Source organism: Oncorhynchus mykiss, chromosome 32 (assembly GCF_013265735.2).
Source record: "Oncorhynchus mykiss isolate Arlee chromosome 32, USDA_OmykA_1.1, whole genome shotgun sequence".
Classification (NCBI taxonomy): domain Eukaryota; kingdom Metazoa; phylum Chordata; class Actinopteri; order Salmoniformes; family Salmonidae; genus Oncorhynchus; species Oncorhynchus mykiss.
Window position 1 is genome coordinate 16,579,720 of NC_050572.1, and position 20,743 is coordinate 16,600,462.

The following is a 20,743-nucleotide window of genomic DNA, read 5'->3' on the forward strand; positions in this document are numbered from 1 at the left end:
ACAGCCAGCGCAGCACAGACCACCCCAGCCCAGCTTCAGAGCCACCCAGACGAGGCCTCCCACCCCCCTGCCCCCCACCACAGACCCACACTTGGAGGAGCCACAGCCCAGCAGGCAGAGCTACGCACAGGCTGTGAGAGGAGCAACTGGCCCAGCCCCCACCAACCAAATGAGTGACATTAAACAAATGCTGAGTCTACTATGCTCACGTGATAGGCCGAGGGTCCTGGTAAGATGACCACAATAACTCCACCATCCTCACACTACACCCACCCAAGTGGCATGACACAAATCTTAAATGATAAACAAATCACATTTGCATAATAAGAGTTTACTTTAATTGAAAAATCCTATTTTAATAGTTCTTGTTGGATTGTGAGTGTTTGTCTCATTTTGAAGGTAAAGAAGGGAAAAAAAAGTTATGAAATCTTTTTACTTTGCATGTTGGAATTTATAAGGGTTGAAGTCCTCTGCTTTTGGACTAAAGAGCAGAAACCCAGACTTCCTGAAAGAAATTGATGATGTTGATATTGTAGTACTACAGGAAACATGGTGCAGTGTTTCCACTGGCTGTCCACTAGGTGGATAAAAGACAGTACTGTGCAGCCGTCTTCATCGACCTGGCCAAGGCTTTCGACTCTGTCAATCACCATATTCTTATCGGCAGACTCAGTAGCCTCGGTTTTTCTAATGACTGCCTTGCCTGGTTCACCAACTACTTTTCAGACAGAGTTCAGTGTGTCAAATCGGAGGGCATGTTGTCCGGTCCTCTGGCAGTCTCTATTGGGGTGCCACAGGGTTCAATTCTCGGGCCGACTCTTTTCTCTGTATATATCAATGATGTTGCTCTTGCTGCTGGCGATTCCCTGATCCACCTCTACGCAGACGACACCATTCTGTATACTTCTGGCCCTTCCTTGGACACTGTGCTATCTAACCTCCAAACGAGCTTCAATGCCATACAACACTCCTTCCGTGGCCTCCAACTGCTCTTAAACGCTAGTAAAACCAAATGCATGCTTTTCAACCGTTCGCTGCATGCACCCGCACGCCCGACTAGCATCACCACCCTGGATGGTTCCGACCTAGAATATGTGGACATCTATAAGTACCTAGGTGTCTGGCTAGACTGTAAACTCGCCTTACAGACTCATATCAAACATCTCCAATCTAAAATCAAATCTAGAGTCAGCTTTCTTTTCCGCAACAAAGCCTCCTTCACTCACGCCGCCAAACTTACCCTAGTAAAACTGACTATCCTACCGATCCTCGACTTCGGCGATGTCATCTACAAAAAAGCTTCCAATACTCTACTCAGCAAACTGGATGCAGTTTATCACAGTGCCATCCGTTTTGTTACTAAAGCACCTTATACCACCCACCACTGCAACCTGTATGCTCTAGTCGGCTGGTCCTTGCTACATATTCGTCGCCAGACCCACTGGCTCCAGGTCATCTACAAGTCCATGCTAGGTAAAGCTCCGCCTTATCTCAGTTCACTGGTCACGATGGCAACACCCACCCGTAGCACGCGCTCCAGCAGGTGTATCTCACTGACCATCCCTAAAGCCAACACCTCATTTGGCTACCTTTCCTTCCAGTTCTCTGCTGCCTGTGACTGGAACGAATTGCAAAAATCGCTGAAGTTGGAGACTTTTATCTCCCTCACCAACTTTAAACATCTGCTATCTGAGCAGCTAACCGATCGCTGCAGCTGTATATAGTCCATCGGTATATAGCCCACCCAATTTACCTACCTCATCCACATACTGTTTTTATTTATTTACTTTTCTGCTCTTTGCACACCAGTATCTCTACCTGCACATGACCATTTGATCATTCATCACTCCAGTGTTAATCTGCTAAATTGTAATTATTCACCTACCTCCTCATGCCTTTTGCACACAATGTATATAGACTCTCCTTTTTTCTACTGTGTTATTGACTTGTTTATTGTTTACTCCATGTGTAACTTTGTGTTGTTGTCTGTTCACACTGCTATGCTTTATCTTGGCCAGGTCGCAGTTGTAAATGAGAACTTGTTCTCAACTAGCCTACCTGGTTTAATAAAGGTGAAATAAAAAATTAAATAAAAAGGTTTTAGGGAGATAATCATACCATCCACTAAATTAAAAGGAATCAAACAGGGCAGAGACTCAGGGGGAATGCTAATATGGTATAAATCTGAAATAATTCATTCAATCGAATTGATCAAAACAGGAGATTTCTTTACATGGTTAAAAATCAACAAGGAGACTATCTTGACAGATAAAAACATCTTCCTCTGTGCCACATACATTCCCCCATCAGAGTCACCCTACTTCAATGAAGAGAGTTTCTCCATTCTAGAGGGGGAAATTAGTCACTTTCAGGCCCAAGACAACGTACTGGTCTGTGGAGACCTGAATGCTAGAACAGCAGAAGAACAAGACACTATTAACAGTCATGGGGATAAACACCTACCAGGAAGCAACAACCTTTCCCTCCCCATATACCCCCACAGAAACAACTATGACAAAGTGAAAAACAAAAACGGAGTACAGCTCGTGAAGCTCTGTCGAACACTGGGTCTGTACATAGTCAATGGTAGGCTGAGAGGGGACTCTTTTGGTAGGAACACCTACAGCTCATCCCTTGGCAGCAGCACTGTAGACTACTTCCTCACCGACCTAAACCCAGAGTCTCTCAGAGCCTTCACAGTCAGCCCACTAACACCTCTCTCAGACCCCAGTAAAATCACAGTGTATCTGAGAAGAGCAGAATCCAACCATGAAGCATCACGGCCCAATAAATTACATGGTACAAAACAGGCCTATAGATGGAGTGCAAACAGTACAGACATCTACCAAAAAGCAATTAGTAGCCAAAAAATACAATCTCTCCTGGACAACTTCTTAGCCTTAACATTCTCCTACAGCAATGAAGGTGTAAATTTGGCTGTTTGAAACATAAACTTTATATTTGACAAATTAGCCTCCTAGGCTAATTTAAAGAAGCATAAGAGCAAACCAGAAATAACAGATATTGAAAATGGTTTGATAATGATTGCAAAAATCTAAGAAAGTCATTGAGAAATATATCTAATCAAAAACACAGAGAACCAGACAACAAAAATATATGCCTTCAATATGGGGAAACACTGAAGCAATACAAACACACCCTAAGAACAAAAAAGGAACAGCACATTAGAAATCAGCTGGATGGAATTGAGGAATCCATAGAATCAAACCACATCTGGGAGAATTGGAATAAATTAAACAAACCTCATCATGAGGAATTGGCTATCCAAAATGGGGATATGTGGAGAAATCACTTTGCAAACCTCTACAGCAATATAACTAAGAGAACAGAACAAAAAGATATACAACAAAAATTACAAATCCTTGAATCAGCAGTTAAAGACTATCAGAATCCTGTGCATACCCCAATTACAGAAGAAGAATTATTGGAAAAACTATGCACTCTCCAACCCAAAAAGGCCTGTGGTGCTGATGGTATTTTAAATGAAATGATCAAATATACAGACCACAAATTAAAATTGGCTATACTCAAACTCTTCAACATTATCCTCACTACAGGTATTTTCCCAAATATTTGGAACCAGGGATTGATCACACCAATCTATAAAAATGGAGACAAATTTGACCCAAATAATTACAGAGGAATTTGCGTTAACAGCAACTTGGGGAAAATTCTCTGCAGTATTATAAATAGCAGACTATATCATTTCCTTGACGAACACAACATCCTGAGCAGAAGCCAGATTGGCTTTCTAAAACATTATCGTACAACAGACCACATTTACACCCTCCACACTCTAATTGATAAACAAGTAAACCAAAACAATGGCAAAATCTACTCGTGTTTTGTAGATTTCAAGAAAGCATTTGATTCAATTTGGCACAAAGTTTTTTTTATAAACGAATAGAAAGTGGTATTGGAGGGGAAACATATGATTTTATTAAATCAATGTACACTAAAAACAAATGTGCGGTTAAAATTGTCAACAAGCAAACAGACTTCTTCTCTCAGGGACGGGGAGTGAAACAGGGCTGGCCAATAAGTCCAACACTATTTAACATCTACATTAATGAATTGGCAAAAACATTAGAAGAATCGGCAGCACCTTGTACCACCCTACACGACACTGAAATTAAGTGTCTGCTGTACGCAGATGACCTGGTGCTGCTGTCTCCCACTAAAGATGGGTTACAGCAGCACCTAGATCATCTTCACAGGTTCTGTCAGACCTGGGCTCTGACCGTTAACCTAAAAAAAACAAATATAATGATATTCCAAAAAAGGTCCAGAGATAACAAAAAACTGGCCTAGCCAGTCTCCAGATCTTAACCCCATAGAAAATCTTTGGAGGGAGTTGAAAGTCCGTGTTGCCCAGCAACAGCCCCAAAACATCACTGCTCTAGAGAAGATCTGCATGGAGGAATGGGCCAAAATACCAGCAACAGTGTGTGAAAACCTTGTGAAAACGTTTGACCTCTGTCATTGCCAACAAAGAGTATGTAACAAAGTATTGAGATAAACTTTTGTTATTGAGCAAATACTTATTTTCCACCATAATTTGCAAATAAATTCATTAAAAATCCTACAATGTGATTTTCCGGATTTTTTTTCTCATTTTGTCTGTCATAGTTGAAGTGTACCTATGATGAAAACAACAGACACCCCATCGAAACAGCGTTACCCATGCAGAGCAAGGGAAACAACCACCCCAAGGCTCAGAGTGAGTGAAGTTTGAAACGCTATTAGCGCACGCTAACTAGCCAGCCATTTCACTTCCGTCACACCAGCCTCATCTCAGGAGTTGATAGGTTTGAAGTCATAAACAGCACAATGCTTGATGCACAATGAAGAGCTGCTGGCAAAACTGTATATCCACCCCCCCCCCCCCCCCCCCCCCCCCCCCCCCCCACAGACCTACACCTAGAGGACCTGCTGTATATCCAGACCCCAGCACCACCAGACCCCCCCCACCCCACAGACCTACACCTAGAGGACCTACTGTATATCCAGGCCACAACGCCACCAGACCCCCCCCCCCACAAGCCTACACCTAGAGGACCTACTGTAAACCCAGACCACAGCACCACCAGCCACATCCCCATCCACACCACCAGCAATCAATACCTCCCCCCAAACCAACCATGCCCACACCCCATATAGGCCCCCTCAGATCTGACATTTGCCCCTCCTGCCCACCCCATGCTCCCAACTCCTGCAAAAAGGGCCTCAACATGAAAGTTACACATAAGCCCAGGCCGTGAGCAGGCAAACATGCCAAACCCCCACTCTTACACTAGCCCAAGCCAATAGAATGTACCAGATGCTCAGCAGGCACCACTCACACTTACTGGTCTGAGGCCAAACAACACCACTAACAACACTGGACCCTTTATAGAACACCAAGCCTTCACCATCTCATCCTGAGGCCTGAGGTCATCTGCCTTTGGCCTAAAGAGCAGGAACCTGGACTTCACAAAATAAATACAGACATTGTCATCCTACAAGAAACATGGTATAGAGGTGATGGGCCCACTGGTTGCCCTCAAGGTTACAGAGGCCTGGTAGTCCCATCCACCAAACTACCAGGTGTGAAACAGGGAAAGGACTCAGGGGGTATGCTCATTTGATATAAGGTAGACCTAATTCAATCTATTAAATTAATCAAAACAGGAACATTTTACATTTGGCTAGAAATTCAAAAGGAAATGATCTCAACAGAGAAACATGTCCTCCTGTGGTCTACCTACTGTATATACCCCCACTAGAATCCCCATACAGTACTTTAATGAAAACAGCTTCTCCATCCTAGAGGGGGAGAGCAATCATTTCCAGGCCGAGGGGCATGTACTATTCTGGGATGATCTAAATGCCAGAACTGGACAAGAACCTGACACCCTCAGCACACAGGGGGCCAAACACCTACCTGGAGGTGACAGCATTCCCTCCCACATATGCCCCCACTAGGCAACTACGACAACATAACCAACAAAAACAGGTCGCAACTCCTGCAGCTCTGTTGCACGCTGGGTATGTACAGTTGAAGTCGGAAGTTTACGTACACTTAGGTTGGAGTCATTAAAACTAGTTTTTCAACCACTCCACAAATGTCTTGTTAACAAACTATAGTTTTGGCAAGTCGGTTAGGACTTCTACTTTGTGCATGACACAAGTCATTTTTCCAACAATTGTTTACAGACAGATTATTTAACTTAGAATTCACTATATCACAATTCCAGTGGATCAGAAGTTTACATACACTAAGTTGACTGTGCCTTTAAACAGCTTGGAAAATTCCAGAAAATTATGTCAAGGCTTTAGAAGCTTCTGATAGGCTAATTGACATCATTTGAGTCAATTGGAGGTGTACCTGTGGATGTATTTCAAGGCATACCTTCAAACTCAGTGCCTCTTTGCTTGACATCATGGGAAAATCAAAAGTAATCATTCAAGACTTCAGATAAAAAATTGCAGACCTCATCAAGTCTGGTTTATCCTTGGAAGCAATTTCCAAACGCCTGAAGGTACCACGTTCATCTGTACAAACAATAGTACGCAAGTATAAACACCATGGGACCACGCAGCCATCATACCGCTCAGGAAGGAGACGTGTTCTGTCTCTAAGAGATGAACATACTTTGGTGCAAAAAGTGCAAATCAATCCCAGAACAACAGCAAATAACCTTGTGAAGATGCTGGAGGAAACAGGTACAAAAGTATCCACAGTAAAGTATCCACAGTAAAACCTATATCGACTTATAACCTGAAAGGCCGCTCAGCAAGGAAGAAGCTACTGCTCCAAAACCGCCATAAAAAATCCAGACTACGGTTTGCAAATGCACATGGGGACAAAGATCGTACTTTTTGGAGAAATGTCCTCTGCTCTGATTAAATAAAAATAGAACTGTATGGTCATAACGACCATCATTATGTTTGGTAGGAAAAAGGGGGAGGCTTGCAAGCCGAAGAACACCATCCCAACCGTGAAGCACGGGGGTGGCAGCATCATGTTGTGGGGGTGCTTTGCTACAGGAGGGACTGGTGCACTTCACAAAATAGATGGCTTCATGAGGCAGGAAAATGATAAGGATATATTGAAGCAACATCTAAAGACATCAGTAAGGTAGTTAAAGCTTGGTCACAAATGGGTCTTCCAAATGGACAATGACCCCAAGCATACTTCCAAAGTTGTGGCAAAATGGCTTAAGGACAACAAAGTCAAGGTATTGGAGTGGCCATCACAAAGCCCTGAAATCAATCCTATTCAAAATTTGTGGGCAGAACTGAAAAAGCATGTGCAAGCAAGGAGGCCTACAAACATGACTCAGTTACACCAGCTCTGTCAGGAGGAATGGACAAAAATTCACCCAACTTATTGTGGGAAGCTTGTGTAAGGCTACCTGAAACGTTTGACCAAAGTTAAACAATTTAAAGGCATTGCTACCAAATACTAATTGAATGCATGTAAACTTCTGACCCACTGGGAATGTGATGAAAGAAATAAAAGCTGAAATAAATCATTCTCTCTACTATTATTCTGACATTTCACATTCTTAAAATAACGTGGTGATCCTAACTGACCTAAGATGGCCTACTCGTCATTAGAGAGAGAGAGAGTGAGAGAGAGCGAGAGAGAGAGAGAAGGGGGGTTAGAGAGAAACAGAGAATGGAGAGAGAGAGAGAGAAACTAAGGAAGAGAGAAAGAGAAGGGAGATGTTTCCTCCTCAGTCTTTTCCAAAACCTGCAGGCAGAGCAGAGCAGAGTAACATTGGCCTCTGTGAAAAGAGCATGTTGTTGTGGAGACAGAATGTGATGAGTCAGAACTATGGGCCCTGGTCAAAAGTAGTGCACTACATCATGAATAGGGTGCCATTTGGGACACACAACAACAGATCTCCAGCTTGACAAGCACAGCGGTAGACATTTCTATAAAGACAACCCATCCAGAAATGTTTGCATACAGGCCTATAAATCCATCCAGGTTACTTTTTCTTGCTTGGCTTGTTACTTGACATGAACCAAATCGCTGACCCTGTTGGCAGCTTATCTGCCCAAGAAAGAATGACAGACCCTGAATGGGAAGTCAATAATTGTCTCCTTCATTGACATACATTCGCCTCCTTCTCATACAATGGTAACATCCCAAATGGCACCCTATTCCCTTTGTAGTGCACTACTTTTGACCAGGGCCCATAGGGCTCAATATAGGGAATAGAGTGCCATTTGGAACGCATACAATGTGTGGGCAGGAGGGGCATACATTCTCCATGCTAACAAAAGCACCATGGTTGTTAAGGCACTAACTACTATAATGTGTCTCTTCAATCCATACGCCCTCTCAAATCCCATGTTATTCATTAGGCTAGTTAGAATGACTTAGAATGACTGGGTTGGTTGCCTGATAGATTGTGAGCTACACTGACAATATCATGGAAACTGTCATAGAGAATTTCAACCATTCCATCATTCCTTCACTCGGTTGATGACAGTAGCTCACTTGAACATTGTATACAGCGCAACATACTGTATTGTATGTGTTTTTAACTTTCCACGTGTTGGCCTCCGAGAATCTCTGAAGCATTAGTGTCTGACCCACAACGGGCGAGAGCACGGAGTGAGATGGCAGTAACACTCTTGCCTGGGTGGCTCTGCACAACACTGAACACTGTGTCACTATTAAGAGGCCTCCTAGGTTCCGTCCCAAACAGCACCCCATTCCCTACGTAGTGCACTAGGGAATAGGGTGCAATTTGGGATGTTCCTCTGGTGTTCTGTAAGAACAGGGCATCGGGACAATACGACGCGCTCTGCCTCTGTGAGAGGACAGTGAAGTCACAGGAGGGGACGAGAGGCGACTGACACGGACCTCTCTACACATCATCGACCAACAACTGACGACGGACTGGGCAGGAGGCCTCCATAACCACAGGCCTCGGCTCAGGTTTCCTGGATCATTACAAATGTAACCCCAAAGGGTTGGGTGTCACCGAAACAAGCAAACAAAAACACCACATCATGAATAATACACACAGAGGGATAAACAGTGCGGTCGGAAAGTATTCAGACCCCTTGACTTTTTCCTAATTTTGTTAGGTTACAGCCTTATTCTGAAACGTATTCAATAGATTTTTCCCCCTCATCAATCTACACACAATACCTCAGAAATGTCCGCTAATTTGTTAAAAATTAAAACATTTACATAAGTGTTCAGACCCTTTACTCAGTACTTTGTTGAAGCACCTTTGGCAGTGATTACAGCCTCAAGTCTTCTTGGATATGACGCTACAAGCTTGGCACACCTGTATTTGGGGAGTTTCTCCCATTCCTCTCTGAGATCCTCTCAAGCTCTGTCAGGTTGGATGGGGAGCGTTGCTGCACAGCTATTTTCAGGTCTCTCCAGAGATGATCAATCAGGTTTAAGTCTGGGCTCTGGCTAGGCTACTCAAGGAAATTCAGAGACTTGTCCTGAAGCCACTCTTGCGTTGTCTTGACTGTGTGCTTAGGGTTGTTTTTCTGTTGGAAGGTGAACCTTCGCCCCAGTCTCAGGTCCTGAGTGCTCTGGAACAAGTTTTCATCAAGGATCTCTCTGTACTTTGACCCATTCATCTTTGCCTCGATCCTGACTAGTCTCCCAGTCCTCGCCACTGAAACACATCCCCAACATCCCCAAGATTCTGCCAACACCATGCTTCACCGTAGGGATGGTGCCAGGTTTCCTCCAGACGTGACGCTTGGCATTCAGGCCAAGAGTTCAATCTTGGTTTCATCATACCAGAGAATCTTGTTTCTCATGGTCTGAGTCTTTAGGTGCATTTTGACAAACTCCAAGCGGGCTGTCATGTGCCTTTTACTGAGGAGTGCCTTCCGTCTGGCCACTCTACCGTAAAGGCCTGATTGGTGTTGTGCTTCAGAGTTCGACCTTTCTGGAAGGTTCTCCCATCTCCACAGAGGAACTCTAGAGCTCTATCAAAGTGACCATCGGGTTCTTGGTCACCTCCCTGACCAAGGCCCTTCTCCCCCGATTGCTAAGTTTGGTGGTTCCAAGCTTCTTCCATTTAAGAATGATGGAGACCACCGTGTTCACCTTCAATGTTGAAAAAAAAAAATTGGTACCCTTCCCCAGATCTGTGCATCGACACAATCCTGTCTCGGCGCTCTACGGAAAATTCCTTTGATCTCATGGCTTGGTTTTTGCTCTGACATGCACTGTCAACTGTGGGACCTTATATAGACAGGTGTGTGCCTTTACAAATCATGTCCAATCAATTTAATTTACCACAGGTGGACTCCAGTCAAGTTGTAGAAACATCTCAAGGACGATCAATGGAAACAGGATGCATCTGAGCTCAATTTCGAGTCTCATAGCAAAGGGTCTGAATAGTTATTCAAATAAGGTCTTTCTGTTTAAAATATTTGATAAATTTGCTCAAATTTCTAAAAATCTGTTTTTGCTTTGTCATTAAGGGATATTGTTTGTAGATTGCTGAGGATCATTTGTTAATTTAATCCATTGTAAAATAAGGCTGTATTGTAACAAAATGTGGAAGAATACAGATTACATTACAGCCCAACACATATTACAAATTCAGCCTCATTACAGACCAACACAGATTACATATTCAGTCTCATTACAGCACAACACAGATTACATGATCGGTCTCCTTACAGCCCATCACTGATTACATGTTTCGTCTCATTACAGCCCAACACAGATTACATGGTCGGTCTCATTACAGACCAACACAGATAACATATTCAGTATCATTACAGACCAACACAGATTACATGGTCGGTCTCATTACAGACCAACACAGATTACATGGTCGGTCTCATTACAGCCCAACACAGATTACAGATTGTTCAGTCTGACGGGAGGGAGTCACACTGCTTCGCTGAGTTCAGTCAGAGGGAGGGTGGGGATGGAGAGAGAGAGACATTGTCATAGACCTGTGGTTTTGTTCACACAAGAATACCACCAAATTCTCTCTGAATATTTAGAAGGGAAAACAACCTCTCAACTGTATACGAACAAAATCCTCAGTCTCTCTGTCCCACTGAATATCAGCCTCTTCCGGAGGCTCTTTAGCCCCTATGCTATAGCCTTGTCCAGATGTGCTTTAGACAATTAATCCTCTGACTACCTTTGATAGTCTGCATTGTAGGCTCAAGTACAAACAGATCTGTAACCAGGCTAGAGGACCTAATCCTGTTAGGAGGCTAACATGAAGGGGCCTCCCGAGTGGAACAGTGGTCTAAGGCACTGCATCGCAGTGCCACTAGAGATCCTGGTTCGAGTCCAGGCTCTGTCGCAGCGGTCTGTTCCCAGGAGACCCACAAATGGCCCAGCATCATCCAGGTTAGGGTTTGGCTGGCAGGGATGTTCCTGTGCCATCACACTCTAGCAACTCCTGTGGCGGGCCAGATGCAATGCATGCTGACACAGTCGCCAGGTATATGGTGTTTCCTCTGACACATTGATGCGGCTACCTTCCGGGTTATGTGTGGCTTGGTTGTGTTATGGAGGATGGGAGTTGCAGCAAAGCAACTGCCAATTAATTGCATACCATAAACATTTTTGTTTTTTAAAATGGGGAAAAAATCAGATGATGATGTTATTTCATGGACTGTCAAATCATGTGAAGTGGTTGGATTCATTTGTAGAGGAATTCACACTAACACACTAACACCCTGACCTAGACAATCCCAACCCTTTATCAGAGTCAAATGAAAACAAAGGTAGAGTACAACATAAAACTGTCCATACTTTCTCCGTAATGCTGACTGTTCAATAAATTCAGCCCCTCTCAGAATAGACCTACTCCTCTCCACATTGATTTAATATGCCTTTGGTTCTTCAGAGCTACATTCTTCACTACTCAGCATGTAACTGATTGAGTACAGTAGGCTAAACGGTGAGCAAAAACCCTAACGGACTAAACACTAGCCTATTTGATGTAAGTGCAGCACAGAGAGGATACAATTACACAATCACTTCAATGTTCATTCACTAGTGCCTTTGCCTACCAGTCAGTCCTTCACATGTGCTTCATTCCATTAGGAAATCAAGATGTCACAGCTGAGGCAAAAACAACTTTTCCATATTAGACACAAACATTTCATTACAGCTGCTATAAACACCATTCAAGTGGAGGACGATAGGGAAGGAATCAGAGAAAGCAAGGGACTATATGTCCCACACATCAGTAGGTGTGACCCACTGGGTTTGAACCAGAGTCTCCTTCAGACCACATGACTGTGGTGGCCCATTGAGCTAAAGCCTCTGTGATAGCTTGGAGAGCTCACATAGGTTTCTAGGTCTCAGGCAAGGAAGCTGTCACAAGAGCCAGTATTTACTAAAGGCAATGAAGAGGAGAGGGGACAGTGACAGGGAGAGAATCTCAGAAAGAGGTGGTAGAGGCCCTTGTTAGGATTACCAGTATCCTGAACAAGAGCAAATGACCATTCAATTAGAACAGACAGTTAGTTACTAAGGGTAATGTTGAAAAGTCCTTGGTGCAATGGCACATAGTACTGTATTTCTCTGTGTAAGTATTCTGCTATTCCCCAGAATGATTCAATGTGGATTAAGGGTGAGCTATATAGATCAAAGAATCCTAAAGCATCCCATTTCTCATGTTCTGGATTGACCATTCTAATCCTATATGATATGAACTGTGACTGTAGAACCTGGAAGCTACAGAGGGAGCTGCACAGTAACACAGCAGCACAGCAGAGTCTTGAGATGTGCCGTAGCCTGGCCATGTATGCGCCCTAAATGGCACCCTATTCTCTTTACAGCCCAATGGGCCCTGGTCATAAGTAGTGCACTAAGTAGGCAAAAGGCTGCCTTTTTGGATGCAACCAATGACTGGCTGAGGAGGCCATGATGCCAAGGATAAGCTGAGTGGCTCCAATGACCAGTAAGACTGATGTCCTATGTGTCAGACCCAGACCCTCCATGAAAAGAGGCTGGCTCTGCCTCAGACGAGCCGAGCAATGTCCCTCCACACACTGACAGATAAATGGGTGTATGGAGATCATCTGGTGCCTAGATATATACAATAAAAATCAGTTAGTTAAACAAGCATTCTGTTTGTATAGAGACGTATATTGGCATAAATAGATATTTCTGCATCTGTGTGCATCAATGCAGAAAGGAACAAACAAAGTGTGTTTTTATATCGCCAGCCGCCACAAGCTTATGTACCAGTTTTCCCCAAGCCACCAGCAGCCTCCAAATAGATTCTCAGATCTATTAAAGCAGGAATCAGAGGTTGAAACAACAGAAAAGCTGAGGACTGGAGCACGAGAAATGTAACCACTCTCAAATGAATAGACATGAAAAGGACTGAGAGTGAATGAAAGAATTGACCATCCATTATATCAAGATTATAGTTTTAACCATGTTTATAGTCTATATAGTGCGTGTTTACATTTACTTTGTTTACAAACATTGGAGTAAACATTTTGGGTTCTGATGCGGTATGATATGTTTTGTGTGGACCCCAGGAAGAATAGCTGCTTTCGCAACAGCTAATGGGGATCCTAACAAAATACCAATATCAAGTAGTACTTTAAACTCATGAGTTATTCATAAGTTAAATTCTTCAAGAATCAATAGGTAAATATAATTCATTTATAACTCCAAAAATGTATGTAGCAACTGCAGGTTTAGAAACGGGATGTCAAGATCATTTTATCCGCTTTGAGAGGCACCAAGACATATTACATATATTTTTTAAGTAAGATTAACTGACTACATCTATTCTTTTCAATGTTCTTCATTGTAAGTTTGCCTGCCTCGGGGTCAAGCGGGTCTCCTGCGTGGTCAGCCCCAGTGAAGGGCCAAGCTCAGGGAGAAATATCTCGGTCTCTTTCATGAGCCGGAACAAAAGACAGAACACTGTTTGTTCGCTGTGGGAGAGAGAGAAAAGGAGATGGGAGAGAGAGAGGGGAGAGAGATAGAGAATGAGAGGGGAGAGAGAGAGGAGAGGGGAGAGGGGAGAGAGAGAGGAGAGGGAAGAGAGAGAAGGGAGAGAGATAGAGGGGAGAGAGAGAGGAGAGAGAGAGAGAGAGAAGGAGAGGGGAGAGAGAGAGGAGAGGGAAGAGAGAGAGGAGAGGAGAGAGATAGAGAAGGAGAGGGGAGAGAGAGAGGAGAGGGAAGAGAGAGAGGAGAGGGGAGAGAGAGAGGAGAGGGGAGAGAGAGGAGAGGGAAGAGAGAGGGGAGAGAGATAGAGAAGGAGAGGGGAGAGAGAGGGGAGAGAGATAGAGAAGGAGAGGGGAGAGAGAGGGGAGAGAGATAGAGAAGGAGAGGAGAGAGAGAGGGGAGAGAGATAGAGAAGGAGAGGAGAGAGAGAGGGGAGAGAGATAGAGAAGGAGAGGAGAGAGAGAGAGAAGGAGAGGGAAGAGAGAGAGGAGAGGGGAGAGAGAGAGGAGAGGGGAGAGAGAGAGGAGAGGGAAGAGAGAAGGGAGAGAGATAGAGAAGGAGAGGGGAGAGAGAGAGATAGAGAAGGAGAGGGGAGAGAGAGAGATAGAGAAGGAGAGGGGAGAGAGAGAGGGGAGAGAGATAGAGAAGGAGAGGGGAGAGAGAGAGGGGAGAGAGATAGAGAAGGAGAGGAGAGAGATAGAGAAGGAGAGGGGAGAGAGAGGGGAGAGAGATAGAGAAGGAGAGGGGAGAGAGAGAGGGGAGAGAGATAGAGAAGGAGAGGGGAGAGAGAGGGGAGAGAGATAGAGAAGGAGAGGGGAGAGAGAGAGGGGAGAGAGATAGAGAAGGAGAGGGGAGAGATAGAGAAGGAGAGGGGAGAGAGAGAGGGGAGAGAGATAGAGAAGGAGAGGAGAGAGATAGAGAAGGAGAGGGGAGAGAGAGGGGAGAGAGATAGAGAAGGAGAGGGGAGAGAGAGAGGGGAGAGAGATAGAGAAGGAGAGGGGAGAGATAGAGAAGGAGAAAGAAACACTGCCTCGGTTTAATATTATATATGATTAAAGAGCAAGAGGTAATACCTTCTCTGGGAGAACAGATGTCTGGAGCTGCTTAACATTTACTCTCACACACACACATTTGACCATGATTGATTTTAGAGTCTCAAAACTCAATTTGAATGGTCCACAATGTGTAGTTTTTGTATTTTCTATTATTGTATCACACACATGCACAAACACAGACTGTCTTGGAACAATAACCTCTTTATAGCTCTTTGGAAATGTTTTGAGTTCTTATATTGTATATTAATAGGAGCAGTGGGATGAAATGGTTGAACTCTTAACCCAATATTCATGTTTTAAAAGCAGTCACTGTTACATATTGTGATGGCTGGTTATGGTTTATTTGCATCATTATAATACATTGGGCAGCACGGCTGGCAGACCTATATACAGTATTACGTTTACGATCAGCTGGCTTATCTGAGAATAACCTTTTTGCGTAGCGTGGGGATGTGATCTGATAATGGTATTCAAAGAAGATGATATACTTCATTCTGTACGAAAACGTAAACCTCGCTGATCCTATCCTCTTCGGTAAGGGAAAGGCAACAGCACACACGTGTGTATATATGTGTGTGTGCTGGTGTGTGCGTTTATGTGCCTCCATGAGTGTGTGTTCCGGCTGCTCCTGTGTGTGTGTGTAAGGAAGATTAGCGGTCCAACATCACATATAACTGGGGTAATTGTTCTACTCCGTTACAGCATGTTAATAGGATCGATCCCAAACCTGTGGAATGTTTGTCTTAGCTAGCCTCTGATCTTGATAGACACTCCCTTCACACACACACACTAGCACGCGCACACGCACACACACTAACACACAACACACACTCCCTTCTCTCACACACACACAGTTCTTGATCAGTGTTATTGTTCATATCAGTAGCAATAACACAGACAGGGAAGTCATTGTTTCCCAGAGAGTTAACAGATCTTCAAGAACAAGGAAATAAACCAACTGGAGGAATTTGAATCGAGACGCACCCATTATAAACTGGATGTAATCCCTTGAAAAAAGAACTGTAATAACATAAAGAGTTTTATATATTCAGAATACATTTGCTGAATTCATCTGACCTGCTATGGATAAATGTGATGCAAACATATTCTAAAAATCTACATCAATGTAATTCCTTGTCCTGTTTCATATTCTGAGAAATGTACTTTACATGACTCAGCAGGATACACACGTCTAATGCACAGCTCACAATGTTACCCAATCAATCCACACCATTTCCCACTTGGAGACCTGGGTCGTATTCATTAGTTCACACCGTAGCAAAACATTTACAACTTAAACCAAAACAAGTTCAGGTAGCCCCTGCCCACTTCAGCCACTTTGCTTCCGTTTTGTGGCTAGTGAATAATACCAAGAACATTGATGAACTGACTGACAGACTCATGGAATGGAGGTTAAAACACATCAACGTCTCTACCGGTGTGAAGACCGACTGGCCGCTGAGCCAGAATGATTACGGTTAGCTTTTCATGCACACATTACCCAGAAGGCAGCAGTGTGACCCCGAATACCACATTGCTACCAGACCCCCAGGCTTTGTCTAGATAGTTAAATAAGTTTATGGCTGTTACGCTCTACTGCTCATAATCATCATCATCCTCTTCATCAGAGAGGCATAGCTACCATTGGTGCTGTAGGTTGAGGAGTGTTCTATTTTCAAATCTCCAAATACAAGTTACCTGACTAATGGTATCACCTGACTGATGGTATCACCTGACGAATGGTATTACCTAACTAATGGTATCACCTGACTAATGGTATCACCTGACTGATGGTATCACCTGACTGATGGTATCACCTGACTGATGGTATCACCTGACTAATGGTATCACTTGACTAATGGTATCACCTGACTAATGGTATCACCTGACTGATGGTATCACCTGACTGATGGTATCACTTGACTAATGGTATTACCTGACTGATGGTATCACCTGACTAATGGTATCACCTGACAAATGGTATCACCTGACTAATGGTATCACTTGACTAATGGTATCACTTGACTGATTGTATCACCTGACTGATGGTATCACCTGACAAATAGTATCACTTGACTAATGGTATCATCTGACTGATGGTATTACCTGACTAATGGTATTATAAATGGTATTTTGGGACATGAAGGGAGTCGGCTAAACTCAGATTATCTCATCATAATTATATGACCCGAAAAACATTAAATGTTAACAGATCTAGGGTCACATTTTCCTCCATCAATCCTAACCTTAAGCATTAGTGGGGGAAATATGAAACTGACCCAGCACCTTACAGCCAGAAATATTACCCAACACTGATGAGGTCAAAGGCCACAACATGAAAAAACAGACTTACCATCATGGGTTTGGTGCTGAAGCGTAGTTTCCTCTTCGGAGGGATATCCTCCTTCTCTTCCTCTGGTAGACCAGGGATCTCAGTAAGATCATTCCCAGGGTCATAGATGACGTCATCATCACCGTAAAGGTCATCCTCAGGGTCAGTACAGCTCTCCCCCCATCCCTGGTAGCAAGCGTCTCCGTCCGCGTTAAAAATCACCCTCTCGTTCCCACTGTATTCCTCATTGGGCTCTTCTGCCTGGTCCTCTGGAAAGACCCTGGGCCTGGAGGAGGCATTCTCCACCTCCACCTCCTCCCCACGGGCTTCTGCCTCATCCTGGGCTTCATCCTGGGCTGGGGTACCTGGGGTATCATAGGTGTCCTCGGAAGTCTTGTCCCCGACGGTGGCATCATTTGGGGGCCTTGAGTCTGTGCAGACTCCTGACGTCTCTCTGGAGCTGTCGGTTTCCTCCGCCTGCTTCTCCTCATACGATCCGTTCACTTCCCCTCCGTTGGTGGTGGCCCTTACGGGATGTCTCTCTCTGTCCCTCTGTCCTAACTCCCCTGCTGTCTCCTCTCTCTCCTGGGGCTCCTCCTCATGCAGGAAGGGTTTTAGCTCCACCGTCTCTGACAGCGGGCTAGGGCTGAGGAGGTCTTCTGAGGATGAGGACACGGGAAGTTTGCCCCCCACGCGGTTCCTGTACCCTCCACCACGCACCGGGGATTGGCGCGAGTCATCTTCGCTGAGGTCGCAGTGCCGGTGGAAGTTATCAGGGGAGTAGAGTGCCCGTCCTCGCCGGAATGGGCCCCCTCCTCCCCCTCCCTGGTGGTCGACGTTCTCAAACACAGCACTCAGCTGGCTCACGGTGGGCGACTGGGCTTCCGTCCTGGAACACTGTGAGTCCAGGGAGTCTGTGCTGCCCCTGTTGGAGCGCGACCCTCGCCAGTCATCCAGGTGCTCATGGGAACCCCTCTTCTCCCGGCCATAGGAGTAGACAGGCGATTGGGACGCATCACGTGACTGCTGCTCAAACAACTTCCTGGCCTCTACGACCTTTGACCCTGCGCTGGTCCGGTCCGTTATAGGGTGTTGCGTGAGCTTGATGACTGAGCCATCAACCTTGTTGATGAAGTTGGTGGGCTTGGTCATCTTCTGAGGCGACGGGTCTTCCCGCCTGGTGGAAGTACCAGAGCTCTCTGTGCCCTGCATCTGCATGAACATGTCCTTGATGCGGCTAACATGGGCACCATACTGTCGTCCCCGGCGCTGGGTGACCCGCTCAGTGTCCTTGAGCTGGGGCTCCTTGCTGTCCTGCCGGGTTGGCTGGTCGAAGGCCTTCTTTAGGGCCTGGAACTCGGTCCTGTAGGCGTTGCGGTGGGGAGAGGCGCTCCGGAGATTGCTCCTCTCCCCTGAGGCCTCCGTCTTCAGCATGATGGCGTCAGAGATGAGGAGGTGGAGGGGATCTCAGCAGCATCGCTGGGCCTTCATCTCACATATACTACTGTAGTATCCAGCGAGTTTCCTGCCTGTGTGATTATCACTGTGATTTGATTTCACACTTCATTAGGGGCCATGGACACCTGGGAGAGAAAAGGCGATGCCTGTTAGATACAAGAGATACCAACCAAACTGTCATAATTATGCTTTACACTACAATATGAGGTGAAGATCAATTGCAATCAAGCATCAGAACATTTCATAAACACCATTCCTAGCATGAATTAACTTAATCTTAGCACAAGAAATGCACTGAATATAAATTATATTTGCCCTCTAAAAGCTAGGGCTGGGAATTGCCAGGGACCTTACGATATGTTATTATCGTGATACTTAGGTGCCAATACGATATGTATTGAGATTATCACGATTCTATATGTATTGCGATTCAATACTGTGATTTTATTGCGATTCCGTAGTCCAAACATATTGATCACCATATGTTTGCTGCAGAGGAACAAGAGAGAGCCATGAGAAAACTATTTTTGATCAGTCATGGAAATAAAAGTGCTGAAAACAAATTGGCTCCCTATTTAAAAATAAGATGGAGAACAATCTATGAAGGAAAAGTACTGGAGTTTTACTAGTGCCCCAAAAAATATTGCAATATTGTCAAAACGATACAATACGAAATATTGTCAAAAAGAATATCCCGATATTCAACTGTATGGATTTATACCCATCAATACTAAAACACATTCTGATGGTAAAGATGCCTCTGTTTAGAAAGCAGTGAGTTGACCCATTTATCTAATCAATACTCACTTCCTCACGTGTAAGCTAAAACAAGCACTGATCAATATGGGTGATTGAAATCATGTGTGGGCCATCTGAAGATAGAGACTCAACTAAACATGAAACATCTTGAACATTGTTGAATACATGAACAAATGTGAACTATAGCATCTTGTAACATAAATTCAATGTTTGTGTGATAGAGACATGCCTTCTCTCCATTATGTAGCTAATGTTAATATTTTCCGTGTAGGATAGAAGCCTATCCTAAACCCGAGGTCTGACCATGTAGTTTACTGTCTCCCCACCGCCCCGGCCCGAGGCATTCTGCATGATCATCTCGATTAAGTCAAGGACTGAAGGACAGTTCAGCTCATAAAGACAGGCAGGCAGAAAAATGCAGGCTAGACGGAGGGTTTTTGGGAAAGGGTGCAAGGGGGAGTTGTTTACACACCACACACATAACTGTGATATAATCCATTGATAAAAACGATCCAAATACACTGTGGATTCCATTTGTTTACATAATGTTTATATAATTTAGTATGAACAACGCAATTTTCATTTCAATATAAAATGCCCTTATTTCAAATGTGTTTGTATGTGTTATTACTATTATATTAATGTAATTTCATCATACCACCCTGTTTGTGAAATTCACATTTGCTAATAAAAAAAATCCCACATGGGCTACGTAGGGTATCAGGTGGAAAACACTAGGATACACGAGAACAAAGATACATTTTTAAATGTTGCAAAGTGAAAAGATATCGGATAAATTTTACAAAATGTTTTCATCATCAGCTGGTCAACAAAAATGCAAAATTGCAACGTTCTGCAAATGCACCCGTTGCTGCTATGATAAACAAGATAAACGTGCTAGAATATTTTTCGGAAAGCAGTAGCCTATCCGCCCAGCCATTTTATCAACGTCGGACATAAATGGTAAACTTCTAGATGCAGAAGATAAAACTCGAACGTGTAACATTGTTTCCGCCCGCTCGAGCTTTATCCTACGTCGAACAGATAGACGCGCATCACCCACACAGGCATGGTTGTCAGCTCCACTTGAACTCTATATATTATAATACATTATTTAATTTCAGTAGCCCATGTAAAGGAAAACGATAGGGCTACTGCATAGTGTTGTTTATCATGTATAGAAAAAGCAGAAGT

The 20,743-nt window shown here is 44.2% G+C and overlaps 1 protein-coding gene across 5 annotated transcripts in view; it reads right to left on the reverse strand.

The window, feature by feature from the left end:
- Positions 1-20,743, reverse strand: part of LOC110489394 (neurabin-1) — an 89,312-nt gene that overhangs the window by 63,929 nt on the left and 4,640 nt on the right. For all 5 annotated transcript variants that reach the window (XM_036971344.1, XM_036971345.1, XM_036971346.1 and 2 more), the window contains exon 2: positions 17,354-18,915. In XM_036971344.1, coding sequence (XP_036827239.1) covers positions 17,354-18,766 — 1,413 coding nt within the window. In that variant the 5' untranslated portion in view covers positions 18,767-18,915. The remainder of the gene's footprint in view (positions 1-17,353; positions 18,916-20,743) is intronic.